Source organism: Chaetodon auriga, chromosome 11 (assembly GCF_051107435.1).
Source record: "Chaetodon auriga isolate fChaAug3 chromosome 11, fChaAug3.hap1, whole genome shotgun sequence".
Classification (NCBI taxonomy): domain Eukaryota; kingdom Metazoa; phylum Chordata; class Actinopteri; order Chaetodontiformes; family Chaetodontidae; genus Chaetodon; species Chaetodon auriga.
The window spans coordinates 4,364,797-4,391,663 of record NC_135084.1 but is presented as its reverse complement, the minus strand read 5'-3'; the positions used below and the strand labels follow the sequence as shown (position 1 = coordinate 4,391,663).

At 39.7% G+C, this 26,867-nt stretch overlaps 1 protein-coding gene across 3 annotated transcripts in view; it reads right to left on the bottom strand.

Moving 5' to 3' along the window:
- rasgrp3 (RAS guanyl releasing protein 3 (calcium and DAG-regulated)) overlaps positions 1-26,525 on the bottom strand; it is a 50,493-nt gene extending 23,968 nt beyond the window's left edge. Inside the window, exons 1-3 of one of the 3 annotated variants that reach the window (XM_076743810.1) lie at positions 26,255-26,525; positions 7,149-7,275; positions 6,428-6,530 (exon numbers count right to left, since the gene is read on the bottom strand). In XM_076743810.1, the coding sequence (XP_076599925.1) occupies positions 6,428-6,530; positions 7,149-7,218 (173 nt within the window). In that variant the 5' untranslated portion in view covers positions 7,219-7,275; positions 26,255-26,525. Of the gene's footprint in view, positions 1-6,427; positions 6,531-7,148; positions 7,276-18,339; positions 18,460-26,254 lie in introns of those variants that run through there. The other 2 variants (XM_076743812.1, XM_076743811.1) reach the window with 2 other exon arrangements.
- Positions 26,526-26,867: the final 342 nt, after the last annotated feature.

The window sequence follows — 26,867 nt, the reverse complement described above, 5'->3', positions numbered from 1 at the left end:
CAGGAAAGCGACAGAGTGTGGCAAGAGAAAGGGTGGGGGCATAGCAATGTTCGTGAAAACAGATGGTGTAACCCAGGACATATCAGTGTAAAGGAGCAGTGCTGCACAAGAGACAGAAGCTGCTAGCTGTTAGCATTTGGCCATATTATCTCCAGAGGGAGTTCTCGCACGTTTCTACGATAACGGTGACCATTGCCACCGCCAATGCTGGACCGGCATGCAAGCTCCTACACACTGTGGTTTCACAGTTGCAGACATCACATCCCCAGCTGTCACTGTTTAACTCCAGCATTATTTAATATAGCATGCTGATGTTGTTTCCCATTACAACATCACAAACCTACTGTTTTGCACTACTGTTATTTATGTATGTTACATATGCCCATATCCATTACATCTTGTGCAATATGACACAATTTTTACTGTGTTGTGTATTTTTTCAGCTGTGCAATTATACAAGCACTGTATTTCCTTAACGAAGACTACGCTGATAAGATACAGATTTAGTACACTTTAATGCGTATTATGGATGGAGGAGAGCATAGCTGATGAATGATAATACATTTGGATGAGGGTCGAGGGACAAAGGGAAGGCAGGGTGCAGGGAAAGATGGATGAAAGGATGAGGAGCGAGGGATGAAGGAGAGAGGGATGACCGAGTAGAGGGATAGATAGATAGATAGATAGATAGATAGATAGATAGATAGATACCATATGGATGGAGTATGACGATGGCCCAGTGTGAGCTGCTGGCATGGAAAAGGGATGGAACCAGGGGAGTTGAAGCTCAGGGTGGGGGAGCTGCCTCTCCAGATGTTCTTGGATTTCAATAAAAGCCCCAAAGGAACTTCAAGCTGCTCATGGGCATTTCTGATGTCTGTCAGATTATAGCAGATGTATGTGAGAAACAGAGGTGGAGACCAGTGACTGAGAATTTGATGATGTGGTCAGGGATTACCTGCCACTAAGTGGTAGAGGTGGCTCCAGAGCAGAACAGGTGTCCAGAGTGTCTTCCCAATCTGGAAAAATTTTTGCTTGGACTGTTTCTGAGACCATCAGAGGATCTTAGGGCGAAGCTTGACTGGCTAGTCGTAGTTTATGTAGCCACGGATAGGTTTAAGTGGATTTAGGAATTATTCTAGTCAAAGACGTGGATGGGTTAAGGTAGACCTGGCTGGTTAGTCTAACTTTATAAGAGGCAGTACATAAGAGTCAACAGAATAGATGGAGATTATGAGACACAACTGCGTGTTGGCATGATCGGTATTAAAGGATAGTGGCTGTGATCTCTGTGCAGTGTAGAAGGCCAGAAAACGTCAGTAGGAACATGGAGTCTGAGATTTTCCATCTATGGATGGAGAAGGTTAACCTGAGCAGGGTGTCGTAATTGCACAAGCAAAGGGGTCTGCAGTGACTTGTACAGATTTTTATGGCCTGGGATGTGGACGGCATGGATGATGAATTGTTGTAGTTGGAGTAAATAGTAATGTTCTTCTTGAACCATTTGTGCCCCCAAAGAATGATTGCTATGATGACTGGGTACATCTCGCAGATGGTGAAGGAGAGGCTAAGAATTGTGAATTTGGGTGGTCGTTGAGAATCACCTGCTGCTGTGGTAGCCACCAAAGCTGACTGAAGATATGCAAAGATTTATACAGAGTTGAGGGTGATGCAGAGAATTCTAAGGATGTACTGTGACTTTACGTTTCTCTGAAGAGAGGGGAACTCGGTGGCATGACAATGAGAAGCCATTTAGGAGATAGATGACGTATGGCAGTTTATAGTTGTCGAGGTCCAGCAGAATTTGGGGGTGATGGATGGCGGATTAGCTGCGGGGGGCAGCTAATCCGCCAAAGATAGCGGAAATTTGTTTATTTGGGCTGAGAGGCATGAGCCACTGAGAGAAGTGATGAGAGTGCAAGCTGTAGCTGGTGGAATGGTGTTCCTTGGTTGAATTACTGTGGGTGTCCTGCGGCTTTGAATGCAAATATGTTATGTATAAAATTTGCGCTGCTCAGTCAAGGATAAGCACCTATATTATATTGTTTTTCTTTCACGTGTACGTAATGTGATATACATGTATCACTTGCAATTGTGTGTGATATTGTTAGTATCCCTGAAATCCTTGATTTGAGGTGCTAGAGCTGTAAATAACGTACTGAAGAGGCACAACAGATTCAGAATTTCCTTGGCTATTCGCATCAGTCATCCTTGAAATTGACTGTGATCTTTGCATATGGGAAAGGGTGGACATTGATTTTGACTCTGTACTCTATAGTACAGAGTAGTATAGTGAGAGAATAAAAGTGAACGTAGCATTTGTGTTTATAGGTGAGAAGAAAATGAATGACAAGAAATGTTTTGGATCACAAGCCATCAGAATGTTGCAAGGTTTGGCTGAAGGCCCTACTGTGTACCGCTATTGAGGGAGCAGTCTGAGCAGCTGTGCTGACCAGTATACAGGTAGGAGGAGGTGAGGTGGCCAAGGAAGATGGGATATGAAAGGTAGAGGGATGAAAAGAGGGAAAGGTGCTGGGATGGAGGGATGCATGTGCTCAGGTTGTTTGTGGAAGTTGAGGGAAAAGGGGGAGAGGATGAGACAGCTTTGAAAGGGGGAGAGCTTGAATAAGGTTTGATAGGACCTGGCCCTCAGAGAGGGCTGATGTGGAAGACTGGGTGGGATGCGTGGGATGCGCTGTGACATCATTAGTGTTAGCTTGGAACGTGGCACCAGGAACCTGCAGGTGCTCCAAATGCTCGCTTTTTGCTCCTTCAGCAGTTTGAAAAGTTTGATTTTCTTTTTGGCACAGTGAAAGGGATGAGGTTTGAGGGGTGAGGGATCTTTCTATGCCTCTCTTTTTGCAATTTGCTGACTGTAACAATTTAATTTCACCAGTATGGGATTAATAAAGTTTTATTTTGTCTCCCTCCATAGGTAGATTTTTGCCATTTTTCCTGCTGTGATTATCTATCTCTATTATGCACATATCTGAGACTGTCCACCCAGGAACAACAGCTTAAGTTGTTTGAACAAGTGCCTAAAAAAAGACATTTTCAAGGAACAAAGCCCTCCAGCGACTACAGTTAATTATGACATTAGGAAGCCAGGTAACGTTATTGTAGCGCAACAAACTCACAATATCTGACTATGATGTGGGAGACCACGGTTTGTTTTGTGTTTCCAACCACATTTCTTTTTTAAAAAAACATGACCACAATCATCCCATACCCTTAACTTCATAGACCTGAATTCCTATAACCATGTTGATGGAACTTTCCTGAACTTAAGAAGAAGTAATTTTAACCCAAACCACAATGCTTCCCTAAAGCTAACCAGGTCATTTTTGTATCTGAACCTAACCTTGACCATACATTTGTCTCATCGTGAAACAGATTAATTTTTCAACAGTGATTTGTAACAGTTTTAGAAGGCACAGACAGATGTTAATGTTAGAACAGAACATGCTTCTATTTGTTGTTCCAGGGGGCATGGACAAACAATGTATTTTGTTGTTTAAATTGGAGGACTTGTTGCTTTTTATATACTTAACGAAAGAAGACCTTATCTCTCATGCTTTTATTCCTTTAAGGGTGAACTTTTGCCTATTAGAATCTAAATTCCTCCTCTGTTGTTAATCTAAATAAATGTTTTTATACATCTCCAATTGGTCTCTCCATATTGAACTGACATTTTACTTGTGGAAGTCTTTAAGTTATACTTTCCGATACACACGTACATACATACTTTACTTACTGCATTTTATATACACATAGACATACACTACTCACAAAAAGTTAGGGATATTCGGCTTCTGGGTGAAATTTCAGGATGAACCTAAAATGCATTATAACCTTTACAGGTGAACTTAATTTGACCTTCTCTAAACTTTTGAATGCACATGTCCAACTGTTCAATGTGTCAGTACTTTTTGCACAACTTGCACAACAACAGCAAAATTCACAACAGGTGTTTGATCCATGAATTGACCAATAAATTTCCTGGTTCATTTAGAATTGGTATTCAACACTTCATTATGAACATTGTTTTGCGGAACCAGATTATGAATGCCACTCAACTCCAGGCACATTTAATGGAGGTGAGAGGTACCCAAGTGTCACATCATACCATTTGAAACCATTTATATCAGTGTGGTCTGCGTGCTAGACGACCTGCAATGGTACCTGACCACACCACCAGGCATAGGCGTCATCGTCGTGCATGGGCCAGGGAGCATTTACGCTGGACGAGGGACTAGTGGGTCTCAGTGCTGTTCTCTGATGACAGTCGATTCACATTGAGCAGAAATGATGGCTGCCAACGATGTTGGTGACGTCAAGGAGAGCGCTATGCATCAGCCACTGTTGTCACCAGACGAGGCTTTGGTGGTGGTGGTGGTGGTGGTGGTGGTGGTGTTACAGTGTGGGCAGGTGTGTTTAGTCAATACAGAACTGCCCTACACTTTGTGAATAGTACAGTGACAAGCCCATACTACCTGAATAACATCATTAATCCAGTCATTGTGCCCCTGCATGAACAACACAGGCCTAATTTCATCTTCATGGACGACAATGCTCCATTTCATCAAGTTCGCATCATTAGGGAATGGCTGCTGGAGACTGGGGTACCTCAAATGCAGTGCCTGCACTTTCTCCAGACCTGAATCCCATAGAAAACCTATGGGATCAACTGAGTCTCTGTGTAGAGGCTCATAACTCTGTACCCCAGAACCTCAATGAGGGCCGCCCTTCAAGAAGAGTGGGATGCCATGGCTCAGCAGACAATAAGTTGACTTGTGAACAGCATGAGACGTCGTTGTCAAGCTGTAATTGATGCTCAAGGGCACATGACATGAGTTATTGAGACATTGACATTTTTTGTTGTAGTATACAAACCACTGTTGTTGGCTTTTGTTTTAATAAATTGTTTGAGATGAGGAGATCACCATTGCATGCTTCTACTTAAATGCCCTACTTTCATGATATAATATCCTTGTAGCATGAACTTTTTACATTTTCCATAAATTTCATCCGAAAGCCAAATATCCCTTACTTTTTGTGAGCAGTGTATATGACACCTGAAAAAGAATACTGTAATAACTGTGGAGATTTCATGGAGATTTAAGTCAAAGGAAGCTTACCTGGTAACTGTCTGAAAGCACAACAGACCACTTACTGAGCAGCTCTGAAGACACTGATCCAGGACATGATCAATACTGCTCATTCTACATTAATATACAGTACCAGGGCAAGACAGCCACGGAAAAGAAATGCAACATCAACCGCCTCACTTAAAGAGACTGATTAGAATTCCATCGATAAAGTAAAAGATTTAGGTTGGACTTCCTGTAAGGTGAAGAATAATTTATCAGGCATCACTTTACTGTGAGTTGAATTCAAAGTATCAGTCAAAAGTTTGAACACACCTTCTGATTCAATTGTTTTTTTTTTCTATATTGTAGATTAATATTGAAGTTATCAGTACTATGAAAGAGCACATGGAATTACATAATAAACAAACCAACATATGTTTTTTATTTCAGAGTCTCCAAAATAGCCACGGTTTACCTTGATGACACCTTTGCACGCTGTTGTCTTAACCAGCATCATGAGGTAGTGGAATGACTTTCAGTTAAAAGGTCTGTCTTGAGTTAATTAAAAGTTAATTAGTGAAACTTCTTGCCTTCTTAATGCATTTGAAACCATCAATTGTGTTGTGTCATACAGTATATAACCCTATTTGACTACTGTAGTAATCCATATTATGGCAAAAAACAACAACTGTTACCTGGCAGAAATCGACAATTAATGGCACATGTAAGCTCACATAAATTACACACACATCTCAACATCAACTCTTCGGAGGAGATTTCCACCTTTTCGCTAACTACATAATTCCATATAAGATAAGATAAAATATAAGATAAAATAACTTCCCATGCTAGGGAAATTAAGATGTCACAGACAGCAATAATAGCAAGAATAAAAATCAGAAGTAGGAAAAAAATAGACAATAAAAAGGTTTACAAAATAAAAAGTATTTGTATTATATAGTATTTGATAATGATAATAATCATCATCATCATCATCATCAGAACAACAATCACAAGCCATAATAACAAGAATAATAGTAATTATTGTTATTATGGCTATTATGAAGATTATTGTCATTATTATTATTATTATTATTATTGTTGTTGCTGTTGTTGTTGTTGTTTGTTGTTGTTGTTGTTTTATAATCAACACGTGTTCTTTCACAGTTTTGATGTCTTGAGTATTAATCTACAATGCAGAGTGGAGTGTTTTGACTGGTACTCTACATAACCACAGCCAAATTAAATACAATAGCCAGCAGTAATTCATACTTCATCGATGCAGTGTTAATATGTATTGGCTGTAGTTCCTGCAGGCTTTCTGCCAGATAGGATATATCATCAGTAGTTTTCCCGCCAGTTCTGAGGATGTAACGTACCAGCGATGCATTAGCAGCAGGCTGCGGGGAAGCTGGTTGGCCTGCAGCTCTCCATTGTCATCTATGAAGAAAAGTAAGTCATAAGATGTCACCAACCTTTATGGAATATGTATTATGTTAATGTAACGGATAGTTCTGGTTATATTATATATTTTTCTTGTCAACAAATCCCATGAAAACACCCAATCAACACTGAATGTATCCTACATGTATCCTTTGACTCAATCCCACATCCACTGTCCCACTACCCCAAATACTCACTAGAACCAAATGTGGATTAATCCATATCTGAAAATAGTCCTCAACAAATGCAGTATTTCCCCCTGTTTGCCTGAGTCTAAACACTACAGTGTCCAGCTCTTTTAGAATATGACTGAGCCTTAAAAAAAAAGAAAAAAAATTAGACTATATATTTGTGAACCATGTTTTAAAGCTGATGTCATCAGTAGCAACTATTGGGATTGAGAGGTGCAGATAGGACAGAAAGGTCAGACAGTGTTGAGAGACGGACTAACACATCATCAGTTTTACTATTTTTAGCAAATTTGTTTAAAAAAAATACACAAACACACACACACACACACACACACACACACACACACACATATGCATATACATATATACACACACTTCCTTGGGTAGATAGTCCATCTTTGCAGTTCAGTCTAGTGTCACTCACCAAATGCATGAATGCATTCATTTAAGAGAGCATCAAGAGATGCTGCCTTTCCCAACGTGGATGATCCCATTGTGAAGGTCACTGACTTCAACAGTTCCTACTCACTGCTCTGGAAATCAGGGTTTTCCTAGGAGTAGGAGAGAAACAGTCATCAGTGAGATATTCTTTATGTAATACGAATATAAAAGCTTACCGAACTGTTATTATGAGAATAAAAGAATTATGCTAATTTTGAGGTAACGTGAAGTCAAATTTGTACAAGTATTGTCTGTGATTAATCAAATAAGGAAGACACTTGTTTATAGGCATGTGTCCATTATGGAAGCTGACACTATAAACATGAATAACTTGCAGACAGATTTGTATATTTTGTACTAGCCAGGGTGAGTATTTAAAGCTATTTATTAAAGCCCATATGCTTGGATGTATGCATTTCATGCAATCCAGACAAAATGACTTGGAAGTAATCTCTATGAACAGATATCTGCATATTAATGCAGAATCTGTAAAAAGTAGTTTTGGTGAGCACTGGGGTAAAAGGGGCTTTAGGCAGGTGGAGAGGCTTTGGGCTGCGTTACAATGAGCTGGGCTGGTTTTTAAATACTTAAAAAAAAACAACTGTATTAAAAACATATTCATAAATTGTATTCCTTCATAATGCAAACTCATCCAGTCACTCAGCACAACTTTGATATGACATCACTTTTATTCATTCTGCAGAGAGGAGATGAACTACCATCATCACCACCCACCCACAGCTTACCCTGTAAACACACATGAGCTATAGTGTCTGTATTTTTGTTGTAACAGAAACCTCTATGATTTGCTTAGCTTTGGGGGGGATGTTGGATGGATGTTATTTGCTTACTGATGATATTTTTATGATGAATGTTTCAATAATCCACAGTGACATTTATGTCTGCCAAGGATTTTTAAAACCACAACAATGGTAGTTTTACTACCAACAAAGAACTTTGTGTATGCACGAGCTGACATTTTTTTTCCTGAAGATTACCAGTAACAATCACAATAACAATAAAAATCTCAACACAGACGGGGTTTTTTGTATGAGCAACATGAAGAGCCGCTGTCCAAATCATGTAACTATTTATAATTATTGCTCCAAATCATGCTGCCATTTGAATTTTAAGCAGTATAAATTCTTATTTTTGGCCATAAGGGAGCAGAAGAACAAACAATATATTATCACCTTATAAAGTTGACAGTCCATTTGTACACCCAGTAGACACATTAGCGTCGATGTGAGGCAGGGGTGCCCAGACCTTTTCCCTTGGAGGACCAAAACTGAAACTTAATGGTGGACCACAAGCCAAAAGCAGTCAGCTATTATATTAGGGCATTCACAACTGCTGCATTTTAGTATTAATCAATTACTCCCAAAATGTAGTTGACCAATTCCAGGAGATATATTTTATTTTTTCATCCAGTATCAGTGAGCAGTTGTCATCAGAAAGGTCCCAAATAAAACCAAGCTCCTCCAGCTGCATGTCTGCTATAAATGCATTGCCACTGCTTAAATAGTGCACTGTGCTAAAACCACAGATGAAAAATCAGTCAACGATGCGAACTGTTGAGTAGTGGTTTTGAATTCAACTAGTCAACTGTTCTGTGAAACCCTTATACTTTATTGTATTACATTGTTAAAATGCAAAATGGTGCTAGGATTCCAAGTTTCTCTAACTGACTGATTTTCTGTGCAAAGTTTATTCTTAATCTATTTTATTTTTTGCTATATTCATAGGGCGGGCCCAATCAATTTAGGCCCCAATTTGGACAACCCTGATTTAAGTCATGTTTCTTAACACCTGACAAAAATAACTAAAAACTAAAAGAGGCTAAAAAGCTGAAGGAAACAACATAGTCAGGTGATAAATCTCTGTGGGTTTGACATTATGAGAGACCCCTACCCTAAACACTCCACATAGTCATTTGATGTCATGGAGACATCTGTACCTCCTTAGCCACAAAGTGCTAGATTATTATTATTATTATTAGAAATTATTTCATAGCAGAGAAATTGGCTTGATTGGTTGTAGGATGAAAAGTGTAGTAAATAACATTAATTATACAAGGTTGTATTCCTGCAATATGTGCCAGATCCAGGACCCTAGTATTGTCTCATTCTGGCAAACTGACATGGCTTAGTGGTACACTTCAATAACACAGTCATTGTTATGTTCTCGGGTTGTCAATTGACAGGGTGAAGTGCATAACAATGCTATGAATGCTAAGTCATTTTCCAAATTAAAATAGAAGAGAGGACCACACATGTACTGATAGAACTGGAGTTACATCCACTCTAACTAAGGATAGGCTGAGAGCCAGATCCCCAACCAGCTAATCTGCTGCAGCCCCTGTGTCAGCTAGCAGGCCGGTGGCTATCTGACACAGGTTGACACAGGCTGCCAACAGCCTCCTTGCCTGCCAGGTCCAATTCCTGATTTGCCAAGGTTCCTGCCTGGGTCCGCCCTTGGTGAGCCCCAGCCAGTGTTTTCCCGCCCTTGTGATTGATTTGTGTCACCTGTCCTTCATTTGTTTCCACCTGTGCCTCTTTAGTCTTACCTCCCATTGTATTTAAGTCTATGTTTCCCTCAGTCTTTGCCACTCCTAATTTTTGCTTTGTTCTCCTTGGACTTTGTTTATTTTCTCATTTTTGGACTTCTGCTCCCTTTGTGTGGATTTTTGGTAGTTTTGGTTTTGATCCTCATCTACCTCACCCACCTGTAAGGCTCCATTTGTTATTAATCATTTTAATCAATTTATTGAACTGCACCAGCTGCCTTTAGGTTCAACCCCCTGATCATCAGTGACACATTACAAGACTTGGCAAGGAAAAAAATTCATCCCTTGCCAAAATCTGATCTATTCTTTGATGCTTGTGTCAACATCAATAATCAGTTTGTCTGTATTTGTGTGTGTGTGTGTGTGTGCGCGCACAGTTAAATGAAAGAAGGCATTGTTCCTTGAGTGTAAATGGATAAAATCTTAAAAGGGACTACGCTTAGATGTGGTGATTCCTAACATGTCTGGTGATTTGAGTACTAACATCACCACTCTGCACACTCTGAAAAAGCCTTTGCCTTAGGAGTGAGTCTAACATATTCATTTTTGTAAATGCATTAACCTGATATAACCTCTCTACCAGTCAGGGATGCAAGTTTGTGTGTATCACTCAGCAATTCCAGAGAAGCCAGCTGCATCAGTAAATATCAATAACTATTTGTTGGTCATGCTGCTGGTCCAGGTTTGTCGTAGATCCATAGAATCAATGCCACAATGTTTCCCAAATGTCACCGCTATGATCAATAATAATAACTGGATAATGCATGGCATCTGTATCGCAACTTAACTGACAACAAATAATACAAGTAATTCCCTGCAATTGTAAGAAAAGCCAAATGTTCTCCACTTTTGGGACCCATCTGTCCCCCGTGAGCTCAAAGACCCATTTACACAAACAGAAATTTTAGAACCACAACCTTAACATCGTGTAGGGATTTGTGTATCCCTGTGAGCCTCTGAGCTGTGTTGTCAGGGGCAATAGTCCCTGGAAGCTCTCTCAAAGCAAACTGGTCTGAGGGGAATGCCAGATGCTTTATCAATTAGCCAAAAATGACCTGCAGCCCCTGGCCCAGAAAAGACAAACCAGGTCCCCCTCCTGGAGCAAGACCTGGGAGGGGAGCTAGCCAGGGTGTTGGCTGGGCACTGACCCACAGGCCTGGGCTGGGCACAGCCTCAAAGAACAACACAGACTGACTACCATGTAGGCAGGGGTAGGATTGGGTTGAATAGCTTTGCAAGCCAGGCGGTAGGCAAAGGCGAGGACCTCAGCGTACTGACTCCTGACATTGTGGCATTGTTTCCAGGGTGCTGGAAAGTAGGCTCCAACTGATTGTCAAACTGCAGATTCCACTCTGGCTGTAGAACAGTGGACCAGCTCTTTACTTTGCAGGCTTGTTGGGTGGATCATGAGAGTTTGACCAGTCAGTCTACATGTGCATTTTAATAATATAATTAATAATATAAATGCTAGTTTAGTCTGCCTGTAGATATGGGCAGGACATGCTACAAATACACAATGCAGGTTGTTTTTCATGTGCAGGTGTTGTTAAACATGTAACAGGCTACAGGAGGAAAACACCGCTGCTCTGATAAAAATAAAAAAGAGGATGACAAAAACAAAGATGGTTAGCTCCACGCTATACCTCGCCAACTTACAAATTAAAGCAACTTTTGTGGAAACTTGAAAGGAAATGGCATTCCACCAAAATGGAAGAATTTTGTTTTAACCAATGTGTCTCATAAGCTTTACTAATGGTATTCATGTTTAACTAAGATATCAATTTATATAATATTTACAAGTTTACAAAGGGAGTGCTCCAATTGAGTGGTACCATAAATTACACAAACCGACATAACACAAATAAAAAGACATTCTCAGATAGATAGATAGATAGATAGATAGATAGATAGATAGATAGATATAGATTGCATCTCCACTCAATCAGAGCACGCCACTTAGTTATCACAGTAAAAAAAAAAAAAACAACAACAACAACAACAAAAAAACAAATCAACCACGATCTGAATCTAAAATCTGTTGTCACAAGAGTCAGTAGGCTACATGACGTGCATTAGCCCACTACTTTAAAGCATCGATTGAAAAAGACAAACACCTGATAAAAATGATTACAAATATGTTTGAGCCGCTTGCGGCTCACTTTTGCATGGCAGGTCAGTCTGGATGACGTGGCATACTGTCAGTGGCGGAACAGCTACGTGTTGTCACATGGAGCTTTCATTCATAATTCTATATAAAATTATGTGATATAAATATTTTATGGAGAAATCTCTCAGTCCCATTGTGGTTTACAGCAGATATTTGTAGTTAAAGTAACTGAGAAGGTAAAACCTTTCGTTTCAGATTTTTTTTTCTTCCAAAATAGCTTGGCCAGTGCCTGAAAGGAAAAGTGAAAAAAAATAATAATTGCGAGTTATCTCGTACGTACGAGATACTATCTCATTTTTTTTTTTCACCTTGCCTTTCCTACGGAAGCTCTGAAAGGCAAGGTGGAAAAAAAAATAAAACGGCCAATGTTTAAGTTTATCTCGTACGTACGAGATATCTCGTACGTATGAGTTAGTATCTCGTACGTACGAGATAACTCGCAATTATTATTTTTTTTTCACCTTGCCTCTCAGGGCCACTGGCTCAGTTATTTTGGAGGAAAAAAAAAATCTGAAACGAGAGGTTTAACCTTCTCAGTTACTTTAACTACAAATATCTGCTGTAAACCACAATGGGACTGAGAGACTTCTCCATAAAATATTTATATCACATAATTTTATATAGAATTATGAATGAAAGCTCCATGTGACAACACGTAGCTGTTCCGCCACTGACAGTATGCCACGTCATCCAGACTGACCTGCCATGCAAAAGTACGTAAGCGTGTACGACGTTGCTAACGTCAGCTAGTCATCCCAATGGGTAGATAGACGGAGACTCCCAACTGATATATATATATACACTTAGTTCGCTCACGGACGCGTAGCCCCAGGTGGTTTAGACGATCTATCCCGCCGGATCTATCCCGCCGGATTATATTTCACGTATTATCATATATATACACTGCCCCCTGATTATATTTCACGTATTCGTGTCATTTATAGCATATATTATGTATTGGCACACGTATTATTTCTTAACACCACTCCAGTAAGAATAACACTACTGGATAAAACGACGGCGGAGTATGCCAGTAAAAGTATTTCAAAACACTAATGCAAAATACCCAGCACTGTAACTGTTAGAAATAGATACAGTTACTGCTGTGCATCTTGTAGCCTTATTTTCTAACCGTTTCATAATTACTTTACCATAATTTCTAGCTGTTTCATAAATGCACAGTTAATGTTGTGCACTTATAGGCTGTTTTAATGCTGGGTACTTCGCATTGTATTTGGGAATACTTTTAGATGTATCTTTGCCCATCCCTGATTACTAGGCCTACAACAACAACAACAACAACTACTACTACTACTACTACAACTACTACCACAGATACTGAACGAAGGATACAGTACATCGTACTACCAAACCAGAGGCATGGCGAACTCAAGAGTATCTGTGATGTGACGTTAACTGACCGGAAACGGAAAGAGGATTTATCCACCACTTGTTAAAACGTAACGACAAAGTCAATTCATAGGCTAATGGTCATACTGTAGGTGTATTTGAAACAATATGTCACTAATTATATGTCAAATACACTTGTACGTAACAAAAAACTAACATAAAAAAAGATAACTAGCTCCGTTATATGTCGGTGGGCTCGATAGTCTGGCTAGCGGGAGAGTGCCGACCGGGGATAGTCCCGCGTTGGGGTAGACAATCAGGGAATCTCACAATGAACTTTACAAGATGCCTGCAAAATCTGTCAAAGATATCTATCAACGATGTTCATCGTATCGTGGATGCCCACTCCCCTGCTCCGAAGAGCAAAAACGGGAAAAAGGGTTTCGTCTCTACATCTCTAGTTACGTTCACCAGTACGAGGATAAGTGATTTATTGGTGACGTTAGCTCACTCGCTGACGTTAGCAACGTGCTAATTTTTTAGTTTTGTGTTTGCTTCGCATGTTCTTTACTGTTACTTGTTGTGCTAACTGTGTTGACTCTATGTCCATTTCAGTGTCAGACAAAGATCAGGGCACAGGTGATGTTTCTGGACTTCATGTCAGTCGAGGGCGGCGATCCCAAACACCGGCTCTTGTCTTGGTTGCTGTGTAACTGTTCCATTCAAACAGTGTTGGCACTGCGTTTGCTGTTAAAACCCGTCTACCTTTGGGGGTATTTCGAATTTGGGCATTTTCGAAATGTCGGCTGCATACCTTCGTATGCTGAGTTACCGAAAATCCCGTCCTGCATATTTTCTGCAGCCACTGTGCACGAAGTTCGGTGTCCTTCGGGAAGCAGTGGAAGCTAAGCTCGCTGTCATAGCGACTTGAGCCGGCACAAAGTGGCACACAACAGTGCTCATTAGAGCCATTCACCGTCTTCTGGAACTTAAAAGTCCCTCTCACATTATACTTCGTCTTCTTTCGTGGATGTTGATTCATTTTTCATTCCTTGTATTTATTTTAGCGCTGTTTTGACTGGAAAGGGAAGTAAACCGGAAACTGGTTTGCCGATTTCAGGCGGAATCGGAAGTACGTCACGAGGCTTGCGCACAGAGCCTATTGAGTGGTACCATAAATTACACAAACCGACATAACGCAAATAAAAAAATATTCTCAGATAGATAGATAGATAGATAGATAGATAGATAGATAGATAGATAGATATAGATTGCATCTCCACTCAATCAGAGCACGCCACTTAGTTACCACAGTAAAAAAAAACAAACAACAACAGCAAAAAAACAAATCGACCACGATCTGAATCTAAAATCTGTTGTCGCAAGAGTCAGTAGGCTACATGACGTGCATTAGCCCACTACTTTAAAGCATCGATTGAAAAAGACAAACACCTGATAAAAATGATTACAAATATGTTTGAGCCGCTTGCGGCTCACTTTTGCATGGCAGGTCAGTCTGGATGACGTGGCATACTGTCAGTGGCGGAACAGCTACGTGTTGTCACATGGAGCTTTCATTCATAATTCTATATAAAATTATGTGATATAAATATTTTATGGAGAAATCTCTCAGTCCCATTGTGGTTTACAGCAGATATTTGTAGTTAAAGTAACTGAGAAGGTTAAACCTCTCGTTTCAGATTTTTTTTTTTTTTCCTCCAAAATAACTGAGCCAGTGGCCCTGAGAGGCAAGGTGAAAAAAAAATAATAATTGCGAGTTATCTCGTACGTACGAGATACTAACTCATACGTACGAGATACTATCTCGTACGTACAAGATAAACTTAAACATTGGCCGTTTTAATTTTTTTTTTCCACCTTGCCTTTCAGAGCTTCCGTACCCTTTCAGAGCTTCCGCAGTAAAGTGTTACCAATGTAATGGTACAAGATTAGAGTAGCATAAAATAAAAATACTCAAGTAAAATGCAAACAACGAACAGCAACAGAGTAAATGTACTTTCCACCACCGCTCACAAACATGTTGCAAAAATATGCCAGTGTTTGAGTGCTCTAAAGGTGAGATTCTACTTGCATATCTGAGACTGATTAGTCTGCTGACAAGTTTCAATTTGAGATGTTATATTGTCCTTTACATGAAGCATATACAATAATATAGATTTTTAAACAGGCATGTAAGTTTATTCAAGTTACAGTTGTAGAATAATCCAATTTAGATGGGAAATGCTTGACGACTGAGTAGGTCTGTATTAAGAAACAAATGTCTGCCTTGTAGTCCTCATGTTCCTTTACTGTTTTTCTTCCTTGGATTATTTATTTTGAAAAGAGTGCTTTTGACTCTGTTTTTTCTATGTTAAATGATGCATAATGTAGTGTGCTATATCACAGTTGCAAAGCCTGGAAACAAAAAAGTTCAAACAGAAAGAAAATCAGATTTGTACTCGTACTGATTGAAGAAAGCCATGACTAGTTTTGAAAATATTCTTGCAGATCAGCTGAGGACATCTCAGCTGACAATTAGATATATAGTTATGACAGTGGTACAAACCCTGCAGGAAGTTACTGGTTTTGACTACACTCTGGCTTGCTTCTGGCGAATTCCATTTTAACAATCAATCAATTGACTTTATTGCTGACTTGAGGACTATGGTACAACTTTGAGCAATTACAAGGTTGTTAAGCCAGCTAATCAATTATGTATACCCTGTGTCCTGACACCAGCTTATACAATAGCTAGAAGACTTCGTAGAATACAGAAGTGCAGTCAGACTACTATAATAATTGCAGAGGGCCAGCTGCCAAATAGCAGAGCAGTTAACTAGTAAGCAGCAGGATAAAATGAATAGTGTCTTATGCTTTATAGGTGACTCTCTTCTTCCATCTTAATGACTGTCCTTGTGTGCTTGTGAGGAATTTGTCTCTATGAAAACTTTGCTTTGGTGGATCTATTGGTTTTTAAATCCTAGTTTAGCCAGGTGACGTTCATAGGAGCACACTGATCTTTAAAGAAACAGGCAAGGTACTTTTGGATTCTGTTTTCAAGAACATAGAGAACATACAGATTCCATCCTTGCATTACTTATACCTGCTTATCCTGTGCAGGGTGACAGGCGCGAGAGGTTGTGTCTGCCTTATATGTGGCACCATAACAGAAGTTGCTGAAAAATTCAAGCACTTGTCAAACCCATCTGTGCCAAAACATGGCAGATCCACAGCAGCAACCATTAAAGCCAATGTAAACATTCTATTCAGGTCAAACTTGAGGGGAAACAAATATGAATATTTTGTGTTGGGAATTAACATTTAGCATTGTTTTGTTTTTCAATATACTGTATGTCATATGTCTTCATTATGTTGACAAAACAAACAAACACAAAACACAGGTACTACATTTTGTACTGATCGACTGTAAAATATTATCATTTTTCAATAATATAATTTTTAGGAGACTGGGTTGCCCTGCCGGCAAAATTAGCATCCTGTACTTTTCAGGAAGAAAAATCGAACTCCAGTCCCACTGAGCAAGAAGCAAAAAACAGCCGCGAAGAACCACGAAAACTGCCAGACTTGATCCCTAAGGCTTAAAAGGAAAGCTTAAGTAAACTTTTGCTTTAGAATGATACTATAAGCCATGAGCAGCATGCTAACAGCATTTGTTTGTAGGGAATTCTACATTACTACAAATTTCTATTCCTCCATTATGTAAACAGGTTATCATTTTTTCGTTCTCGCATAGTCACGAAGTCTACCCCAGAATGCTTTGGGACAGGCAGAGGTTGCACAATTCCTAGAGTGTCAGTTTAACACAGACAAACATATTCACACCTACAGGTAATTTAAAGCTGACAAACCCTGCACGTCTCACATGTGTGGGAGGAAACCAGAGCCCCAAGACGAAACTCATGCAAACATTTGAGTGCCTCACAGAAACCCCTCAGCTAGACAGTATTTCATAATTTCACATGAGACTACAACAGCAGTGATTGCCTATTCCTATCACACATCTAAATCTCGTGAAACTGAGAATAACAGAGCTGGGAGAGGACTCATTTGTCGGGCTTGATCTTGACTTAGTCATCTAACTTGTGCTCGATGTTGGACATCCCACAAGGGGCTTCTGAAATAAGCGCTGCTTAAGTCAAAGCATAAATAAAATATTGTTAATCCATTTGTTTACTATGTGATGTATGCTTTCACTTAAGCAGTAGCCTACACTTAAATCTCACTCACTTCTAAGTAAAATAACAGAGTAAGTAGGGAAATTATGCACAATTAAAGCAAGGACACTTAATGTTGCTTGCTACTGACAGTATGACGCATTGGTGTCTCACGAACAACAAACAGGCCATTCTGAAACTTTCAAAGTGTTCTCATTCACGTTGTCTGTGTGGACATCACGCTGTTTTCACGGAAGGTAAAACATTAATGCGTTATATGTCAATTGCTACGGGACACACACGCTGACACATTTTTATGTTTTCTTCCTTTTGATTTCACGGCTCGGCTGTGCATGTTACAGTCAGCTGTGCCCTTTAGCATGACTTGTGCTTTTCTGCCTCCACAATGGGTCACTGTGTGCCTGCGTCTGCTTTACGGATGCGTCATTCTGTGCTTATTAGTCCAGTGACATGCACTGCTCATAGGTGCACACAAACGCACATTCAGACAGAAAGTATCATAGAAAAGCAACGACACACACCTGCTCACACACATTCACACACACTGTTCTGTGTGCTTAAAAGTCCACCACACATTATGATCTACTTCAACTAGTTTAGACAACTGAGAGAGAGACGACTACAATATAATGCCATCTTTGACTTGTACTTCTTACCACACACACACAAACACTCATACATTAACACACACATTGTTTCAGCCTAACACTGACAGCCTAAATAACACAGAAGGAATCCATCGCTGAAAAACAAGCTACTAAAACAGTCACTCCGTTCATTCCTTTTGCAAAACAACAAGCAGCCTTTAAATCTCGTTGTTGCTGTCACAGAAACTAGCAATTAGAAATATCACACAAACTACAAAATCTATATTTCACAAGCCGTCAAATCTTACCCCCTAAACAGCAGTGTAACAGCAACCATCCAGGCTAAAGATCAGTCCTTTCACTGAGATAACTGTAACTGCTGCTGGATGCTGCAGGCTGCTACTGGCTGTCAAGCACAGAGACTCCCATGGTGGAGCGTACACTACATTATGACCTCCTCCTCCTCCTCCTCCTCCTCCTCCTCCTCCTTGTTGGTAAACACAGCAGCCTGAAGCAGCAGCAGTCCTGCCATATGACCTTACACACACACACCCATGCACACATACACACACACACACACACACACACACACACACACACACACACAAACACACATATCAGGTTTATTACATTTGTGAGAGCCATGCACTGATTACACTTAACCCCTGCCTTAATCTTAGCTACCACTATGTGCTTAAATCCTAACTTGCACACTTTAAGAATACACACACACACACACACACACACACACACACACACACACATAGCATTAAACATTTTCTAACATCAACATTTGTGATCATAATTGAAGCAGAAAAATTATTAATAACTTAGACTGGTGTTAAATCGTCTATAAAAGTCCATACATTTAAGTGGAAGGTGGTTCAAATCTTTTTTTGGGGGGGTCCAAACTAGACAGTATAACACAAACAAACTAAGCCATCAAGGCAGCGGAAGACCCACAAATGCACTGTGAGGTAAAATTACTGTTTTTGTCAAATTAGTCTAGTAGCTTTGAAGGCAACATAGAGTGATAAAATGGCTTCAGTTCCACACCAGAAAGCATCAGAAACCAACAGCATTACATCACTTAGCTTCCGTGCTTCTGTACTACGCTGTGCTTCTCCAAAAATGGGGGTGTCTAGACCTGTAGATAATACACTGGCTATGAATAACTACCTCATACATACCCCACTTAAAAAGTCCAAACTAACTTTAAGCAACCACATGTAAACAACTTAAAATGCGTCACAGAGATGTGAGTTTCTTCATGGTAATTACATCAATGCCTCAATTATACCAGATGACCCTATGCTAATTAAGTTTCTGACTTTAAATCAGATTGTAATCAAGCTGCTTGAAGAAGACAGATATGCAACTCATGTAGAGCATTAAGAATGAAGATGATGTTCAGAGCAGACTAGACAGGTTGGAGTCATGTATAGTCCACTGCTGCAGACAGATGTTACATTGACCTTGGGTTCAGACAGCTGGTCAGATGGCTTAAGCAGATGGTTCTGAGTTTATGACTCTGTGTGTGTGTGTGTGTGTGTGTGTGTGTGTGTGTGTGTGTGTGTGTGTGTTCTTTTTAATCAGCGAGCACATGACCTTGACAACCTAGTTAGTTAGTTTGGTTAATCCCACATACTGTACTTCATTAGCTTCTATTAAGATATAATTAAAACAAAAACAAACAAAAAAAAAACTGTTGCAGTTCAGGCTCTTACATACATTTTCCATTTAATCCCCATAACCTCTGTCTTTTGTCTAATGTGGCTTTTGGTGAATTTTCACATTTGATCATCCTCAAAAAACCCCTTCAATACCTAGTGAAATTTGGCAAACAAATCATTAGAGACTGATATTTATGTCTGGAAAGATGAAACAACTGACAGAGCCCCAGGGCCTCTTAATTCTCCCTTCCTTGTAACCTTTCAGCTTATGCCATCATCAGGTCAAATTTTCACGCCCTGACACCCTCATCAGCTTCAGCAGTGTGTTGCATTTAGTGCTACATAGGGAATGTAACATGCCATCATGTTAAGGTGGTGAACCTGGGGCAGCCTTACCAAGCAGTTTGTTTGGCTGTTGACTCCTGTACTTAACAGTAGTGTGCCTAGAGGTGATGGGACTTTTGAGGGAGTTGGGCCAAAGGCAGAGTCGGCCTTTCAGTGTGATTTAACAGCTTTCAGATTTATTTCTTTGCCACCATAAAATTCCTTGGTTGTTGCAGTAATTTCATAATAACCGAATGTCAAAGGTTTGAGGTAATTATTTTCTTCACACAAATTTCTACACACAAATTTTAAAGGGTGCTTTTGAGAGCCTTAGTAGGATCATGTACAGAGTGTAGAAAAGTTATTGTATGCTAATGGAGTACTCTCATGCACTCCAATCTGCTAATATGTTTGTGTTTTCTCGTGTATACATACAGTCACACTGATCCTCATTTTCCTGTAAGAAATCACTGAAAGTTACTACTGTGGTACAGCGTGCAATAAAAGTGCTCCCAACGGCGTAAATTGGGATTTGTCATTTCTTTACAGAATACTAATGGAAAATTCACTGCAACTGACAACTGTACACTGTACATTCTGTACATGACACATAAACTGTCCTAAACTGTAAGTCGTAGCATTCCAGTCTCCCTATCTGTATGTCTGCTGGGAGATCTTTCCTCAGTGGAACCGGCACTAAAATATGAACGACCATTACTGATCACCTCAACAATCACTAAAAAGACAATCTTACTAAACCTGAAAGACTGAGATAACCTATCAACACCCCGATGCCACCATCTGCTATCTGTCAGGTGTATCCCAACAGAAAGACAAGTATCATTAAAAAACAACCAAATAGATTCAGTTCACAGATGTTGGCCCCATTCACCAGTACCAGCTGCCTACCGTGAACAAAAACCAGTATACATACGTATGCTTTGTCACCCAGGTAACTGGATTGAATTATTTATTTTATTTTATTTCTGTCCCACACACAGTCATCTACAGGTTTTTAGCAGATTTTTCATGAGGATTTTCTGCTTTTCTCTTTTATACAGTTGTAAGCTTATCCTCTTTAGGTTTTTGACTGTTGGTTACACACAACCAATCTGAAGTTGTCAGTGATGGACATTCTTCTCAATGATAAATCAATTAATAAAAAATATAAAAATTTATCCATAACTGTGACCATCATTAGCCGCTAGTTTCAGCCTGCAGCTACATGATGAGATACCATAGTTGTCACCATGGTACAATGGTGTGTGTATGCACTACTTTCTTTAACTAGACATGCAGTCAAGCTAATTAAGTCCTTTACTGACTGTGAAGATGTGTGTGTGTGACACACTAGCAGTCAAGATTGTGTGTTTGCAGATATGGCATCAGTGAAGTCAAACCAGAGATGCTGAGGCACATCTGATGTGTCATCAGCAGGTCACAGTGACGCAGAAAAAGCAGTGTCTATGCTATCCTTGGACACACACTCAACGGAGCCAAACACAAAAGCCAGAGTATGGCTTTATTTCAGCTTGTGTGGACATCATGTTAGAACTAACTCAGTCATTCTGATAAAGTAGTTACAGTAGAACAGTAACAAAGGGTTGAAACATGTAACTTGTACAAACTGAGCATATCATCACCCAGTCTTTCTGTTAGTCAGATTTTAATGATTCTTACATATTCATGTGCACATTAATGACAGAACAGTGTGTACTGTGCCCCTCTAATACCCTTTACAGTGCTACTTGACATTCTGCAGGATGAACACAGCTTCACTTTATTTATTGAGTGTGAGCACCAAAACTTCAGTTTCAGCTGAGTCTCACATTCATAAAGATGCACACAAGAGAGCTATTTGCTCGCAGTAAAGAAAGAATAGCCTGTGTGTGAAAGTTTCCTTTTGGACTCCATTGTCTAAGGATTTGAATCTATTCTATTTATTCTATCAATTCTAATCTATTCCCCACTCACTCTCTCTCAAAGAGCACTGAGCCACTGGCTGATACATGATGTACAATCACTACCTCTTCATCTGAGGACACCTGTTTTTAAAGAACACTCATAATAACAGAATAATATAATGTTCACAATGAAAAAGAAAGAAAAAAAACTATTTTATTTGCCGCTTCAATAAACAGAAACAGCTCCTGTGTGAGCCTAATTAACTTAGAAACCCAATCCGGGACCAAGAAACAAAGCGGGATTAAAGGTAGGTGTGAATAAGGGAGACAACAGTCTGCCTATAAGGTCAATATCGGAGGCCTTAGCTTATATTTTGGAGGAGCTGCCATTTTATGATATATTTTAGCCTATTTACAATAAAATAATGAATACTTTAGACTGTTACTCATCATTTCCAGATGCTGTTTTTCTTGCCCTTGGTTTCTATGATTTCAGGACCATATGCCAACAACTTGTGGAGACATAGAACTTGTTTGAGTTAGGTCATCCATCACGGTGAAGGATTGCGTGTTAATGCAGTGCAGATTTTTTTAAACCAGCAACAATAACACAAGTCCTCAGAATTAAAGCAATCAAACATGTAATTTGTTACTGCTTTCCAGACCTAGAACTGTTGATCTGACCTTTTTGGTTTCTGGTTCTGTTTGCTTGTGCCTTTCAGAACAGTGGCATTACAGTGTTTTCTGATGAATCATCTTTATGGTTAAGGGTTGGTGAAGTCAGCCAGATATTGTACAGATTAAGCTTGACATTAACTTTGAATTGGCTGCCCTAAATGCTTTTATCCATCTACCGTCCCATCTTTCCTGCACTAATTTTCTGACATCCTTCATAAAGACAAAAGACACAGTGAGGTGTGGAATCATTAAATATGGACAAAATACCGACAGACAATGGGTTGAGTTAAATGAAACCACCCCCACCATAAACCTCCATAGGATTTTGTAGCATTATACTGTAGCAGTATCCATTACACTTCTGATACAATTACCAGCAATCAATATTGACATGACCACAGGTCAACAGGTCACTCAGTAAAATTAATCTGATGATAATGTCTTCATCAGTCACCATTCCACTTTCCATTTTTAATATGATATGAAGGCCTGCTTTGTAGAGAAAGAGAAAGTGTGGGAAATGATCTTCCTGAAACAGCCAGTGGGGGTTATTCATTAAACCCAGAGGTAACTGAACTCTGAGCAAACTGCAGCCAGTTAATTGGAATAATGAATAAATGGAATTGTTTTATAAATTAATAGTGGAAGAGTCAGGTTACCATCATTCTATTCTGTGCAGTTTCTCAGGTGACAGCTAATGAAATAATTATGCTAATTAAGTGTTGCATGTGTCGGTTATGCTACTACTTCTTATGAATGTATGCAACTCCAGTGTGCCTGTGTTGAGAACAACAGAGCAAAGAGAAAGTGGTGAGGCACTGAGGTTTTGATAGGTTGCCAAAAAAGCTGATCATGTTAACCTGTGAGACCCAGTCTGTATGAAGTGTTTGCATTAAAGCATTCTGAAGGAATGATGTAGGCCAACAAACTGTTTAGAAATTAAGAGATGCAACAGTGTCATATAAATCAACTTTGTCACAAAGCATTTTTGAACCCTTTTGTTAAGGTGTCCATAAACTTACTATCTTTTTCTGTTAGTGCAAACCGCTTTAATCCAATATTTAATTCCATAGTTTTGCCCTTTTGGTAGATCAGATCAATCAGTGCCATTTAAAGTAACTGTAAATATCCAAGAGTAAGAGAAGCCAGACTACATATGTTACGACTACAAAGAGAGTGCTTGAATCAGTTGTAATTCAAACATACAGTACAGTAGGCTTTCTGATACATCTCTCTGATTATGAGCCAGGTTTCGGTTATGTCTGAGAAATGACAAGGTCCAACATGGCAAAGGCTGCCTGTAGAGTGTTGAACACAATGAGCATCATTCTGCTCTTAGAGTCTTACCAGTAGTAGGGCTAAAAATGTAATGTTAGTCCTGAGGGTAGTCTTGATGAATAGTATTAAAAATAATTACCAGGGGAGCATGAATGTACAGTACAGCAATGAGATCTCTTGTGTACAAAGCTAACACTGTCAAAAAGATGAGTGTAGTAGAAAGCCATAATGTGTGCCAAGTGGAGAGGGTTCGGTCTTTAAGAAGAATCGAAGTGCTCTATAGGCAATGTCAACAGTCTAAAGGCCAGACACCCATTATGAGATTTCTTGTCTGAAGAAATCCCACTTGCGTAGTTAACGTCTAGATGCTGGAACCGTACACACACTGCAGGAGCAAGCTGAATGCATACATTTGCGACACATTACAGGATGTGATCAATTTGCAGGTCCACATCTCCTCAGAGTTATTTTGTGGTTCAGGAGATCCAAAATCATAACTGTGTAATGAGCTAATGCTGCAATGAACTAATAGCAAGTAATGTGTGAGAATGTATGTAGTACATACATACTACATACTTTTGAATAGGACTGCTTGAATAGTAATTGTAATGTACTACATCTATAATGCTGTGGATATCTGTGATCACATTTTTATTAGTCAAAATGTACATGTACTGCCATGTATAATGCAAGCAGTAGTTTGAATGTACAAATGACAAAGATTGACACTTACTGTATAAAAAATGAACGTAGTCTCTGTGACGCCACCTACAGGTTTCTGAAGAGCCACTGTGAAGCCAGTGACAGTAGCTTCAGCCAACACCAACTTGGCAGTGCCTGACTCCAACAAACTCTCAGCTAATCCAAACATGAAAAAAGAGGTGGAACATTGGTGGAGCAAAGTAAGCCGAATGAAGCCTGGTTGCTAAAACCTAGTGACTAGCTGTCCATGTCAATAACTATACATAGCTTTAAGCCTTAATATGATTTAAATGAATGAGTAATTCACGTGGTGCAGAACCAGCCTCAGGTGGCCACTTGAGGAGCTTCAATTTTGGCACTTCCACATTGGCTTTGATTTTCAGATCCAGAAGTTACAGCTTGATTCAAAGCTTAAAAAACGCTCCGCCACGAAAGGGCTACAAAGTGCTCCCAGCTAGGTGTTTTCAGAAGAACACTTTCCCATTCTTCAGCTAGGAAAAACACTTTGGTGGACACTCCAGTAATACATGGGACTGAGGCCAGACAATTGCTCTAAAAAACAGCTTTTTCTTCAGCCAGTTAAAGGAACCAGTGGGCCTCACAGCTGTGGAGGGTTGCACCAGTACTCATAGACTTACGATATACAGCTAACTCTCTGTTTCGTATATGCTCTGCCATCTAAGGATATTGCTACCCACAAGCACAAACGCACCCATTCCACCAGAAATCAATAACCAGTCCATACCTCACCAACGGTCACAGCACCACAGTGTATCACATGCAAGGAGACAGTACAATACCTGATATTCATCATGAGGGAATGAAACTGGAAAACTGTGAGATCGGAGATGATGGTTACACACCGTAATAGTCCAGCATTGAGCAGAGCAGGTGAGAAAACAGCTCTCTATGCGCCAAGAGGCATGAGGGAGTGCACAGTTAAAGCCCAGCAAATAACAACCACTCAATGACAAAACACTCAATACAGAGTGAGTGATAGAAAAACCAGAGACACTACTGCTGACCACACACCGTCCAGCTGTATGAGCCGTCCAGCCGGGGGAAAATTATCCTTGTGTACTGTATGTTGCAGGTTATCTAGTCAGGTGATGTTAATTATCATTTCAACACAAATAAATAGGAGTATGTTCACTTCTTAACCTTTGCCTGAGGAAGACCATCGGTGTTTTAAATAACTCCAGTCATGTCCAGGAAGGAAATTTACAGCAGTGTGCTGGTGTTTTTTCTTTTTGTTAATCCTTAAGTTATTTGCTACTCAAGTCATTTTTCCAATAAATCATTTTTGTTCTCTAACTCAAGGAGTTATTTGGTGACTGCTTTTACTTCTACTTGAGGAATTGTTGAGTAACAGTACTTTTACTTGAGTACAGTTTTTGACTACTCTGCCCACCTCTAGTCCAAATAAACTATTCTACTAAATATCTGAGAGATGGGAGTCTTTACTTGATGTCTGTCCAAATCAGCACAAAACTGATACAATATGCAGTTAAAGCACATTGAAATTCATATTGCAGCCATTATCAGAAAGATGTTTTAGGTCCTAATATCATGGAGCAATTGAGATAGTCCAATATATCAGACAGTATTGTTCTTTTAATGTTGTTTTCCATTCAAATATTTAGGCAACCAAATATGCACCTTACCTCATCTGACACTTTCAATAAGATCTATCAGCAGAGTGCATGGATCCACCTTTGAAACATGTTCATGTATAGATCCACCTTTTGTCCATTCAAATCCGCATTATAACCCAAATCAGGAGGGATTCACAAGGCTGCTACTCAATCCAGCATACAATAGTCCTCCAGCCGTCACTTTTGTATCAAAGTTTCTCCTAACGCTTTCTTCAGATGGCCCTCTGTCATTCTGAAGCCCTTTGTCTGTCTCAGCCATATACAGTTCTGCTGCATATTCAGCCAGCACTGATCCCAGTGTCTGAGTTGTTTGTCTAAATGGCCACTAGACTTCCTTCAATTCTTTCCCAACTTAGTTTTCCTGCCTGTGTTGGTTGGTTTCCCTGGACTGAGCTAAATATAGGGACCACACAAGGTAAAGTGGAAAAGAGCAGAACAGGAAATGTATCACAATATGCTTGTGCGCACATTCATGTTTGTTTCTGCATGTCTTCCTGTCTCCTGTCCCACCAGCATGCACAATAACTTTGCCTGGTAAATATCCAGTAAAATGTGGTTGCGAATTGGCAGGTGATTTTCTTTTCTTTTTTTTTTTTTTAGCATTTATGGGAGTGATTTTCTA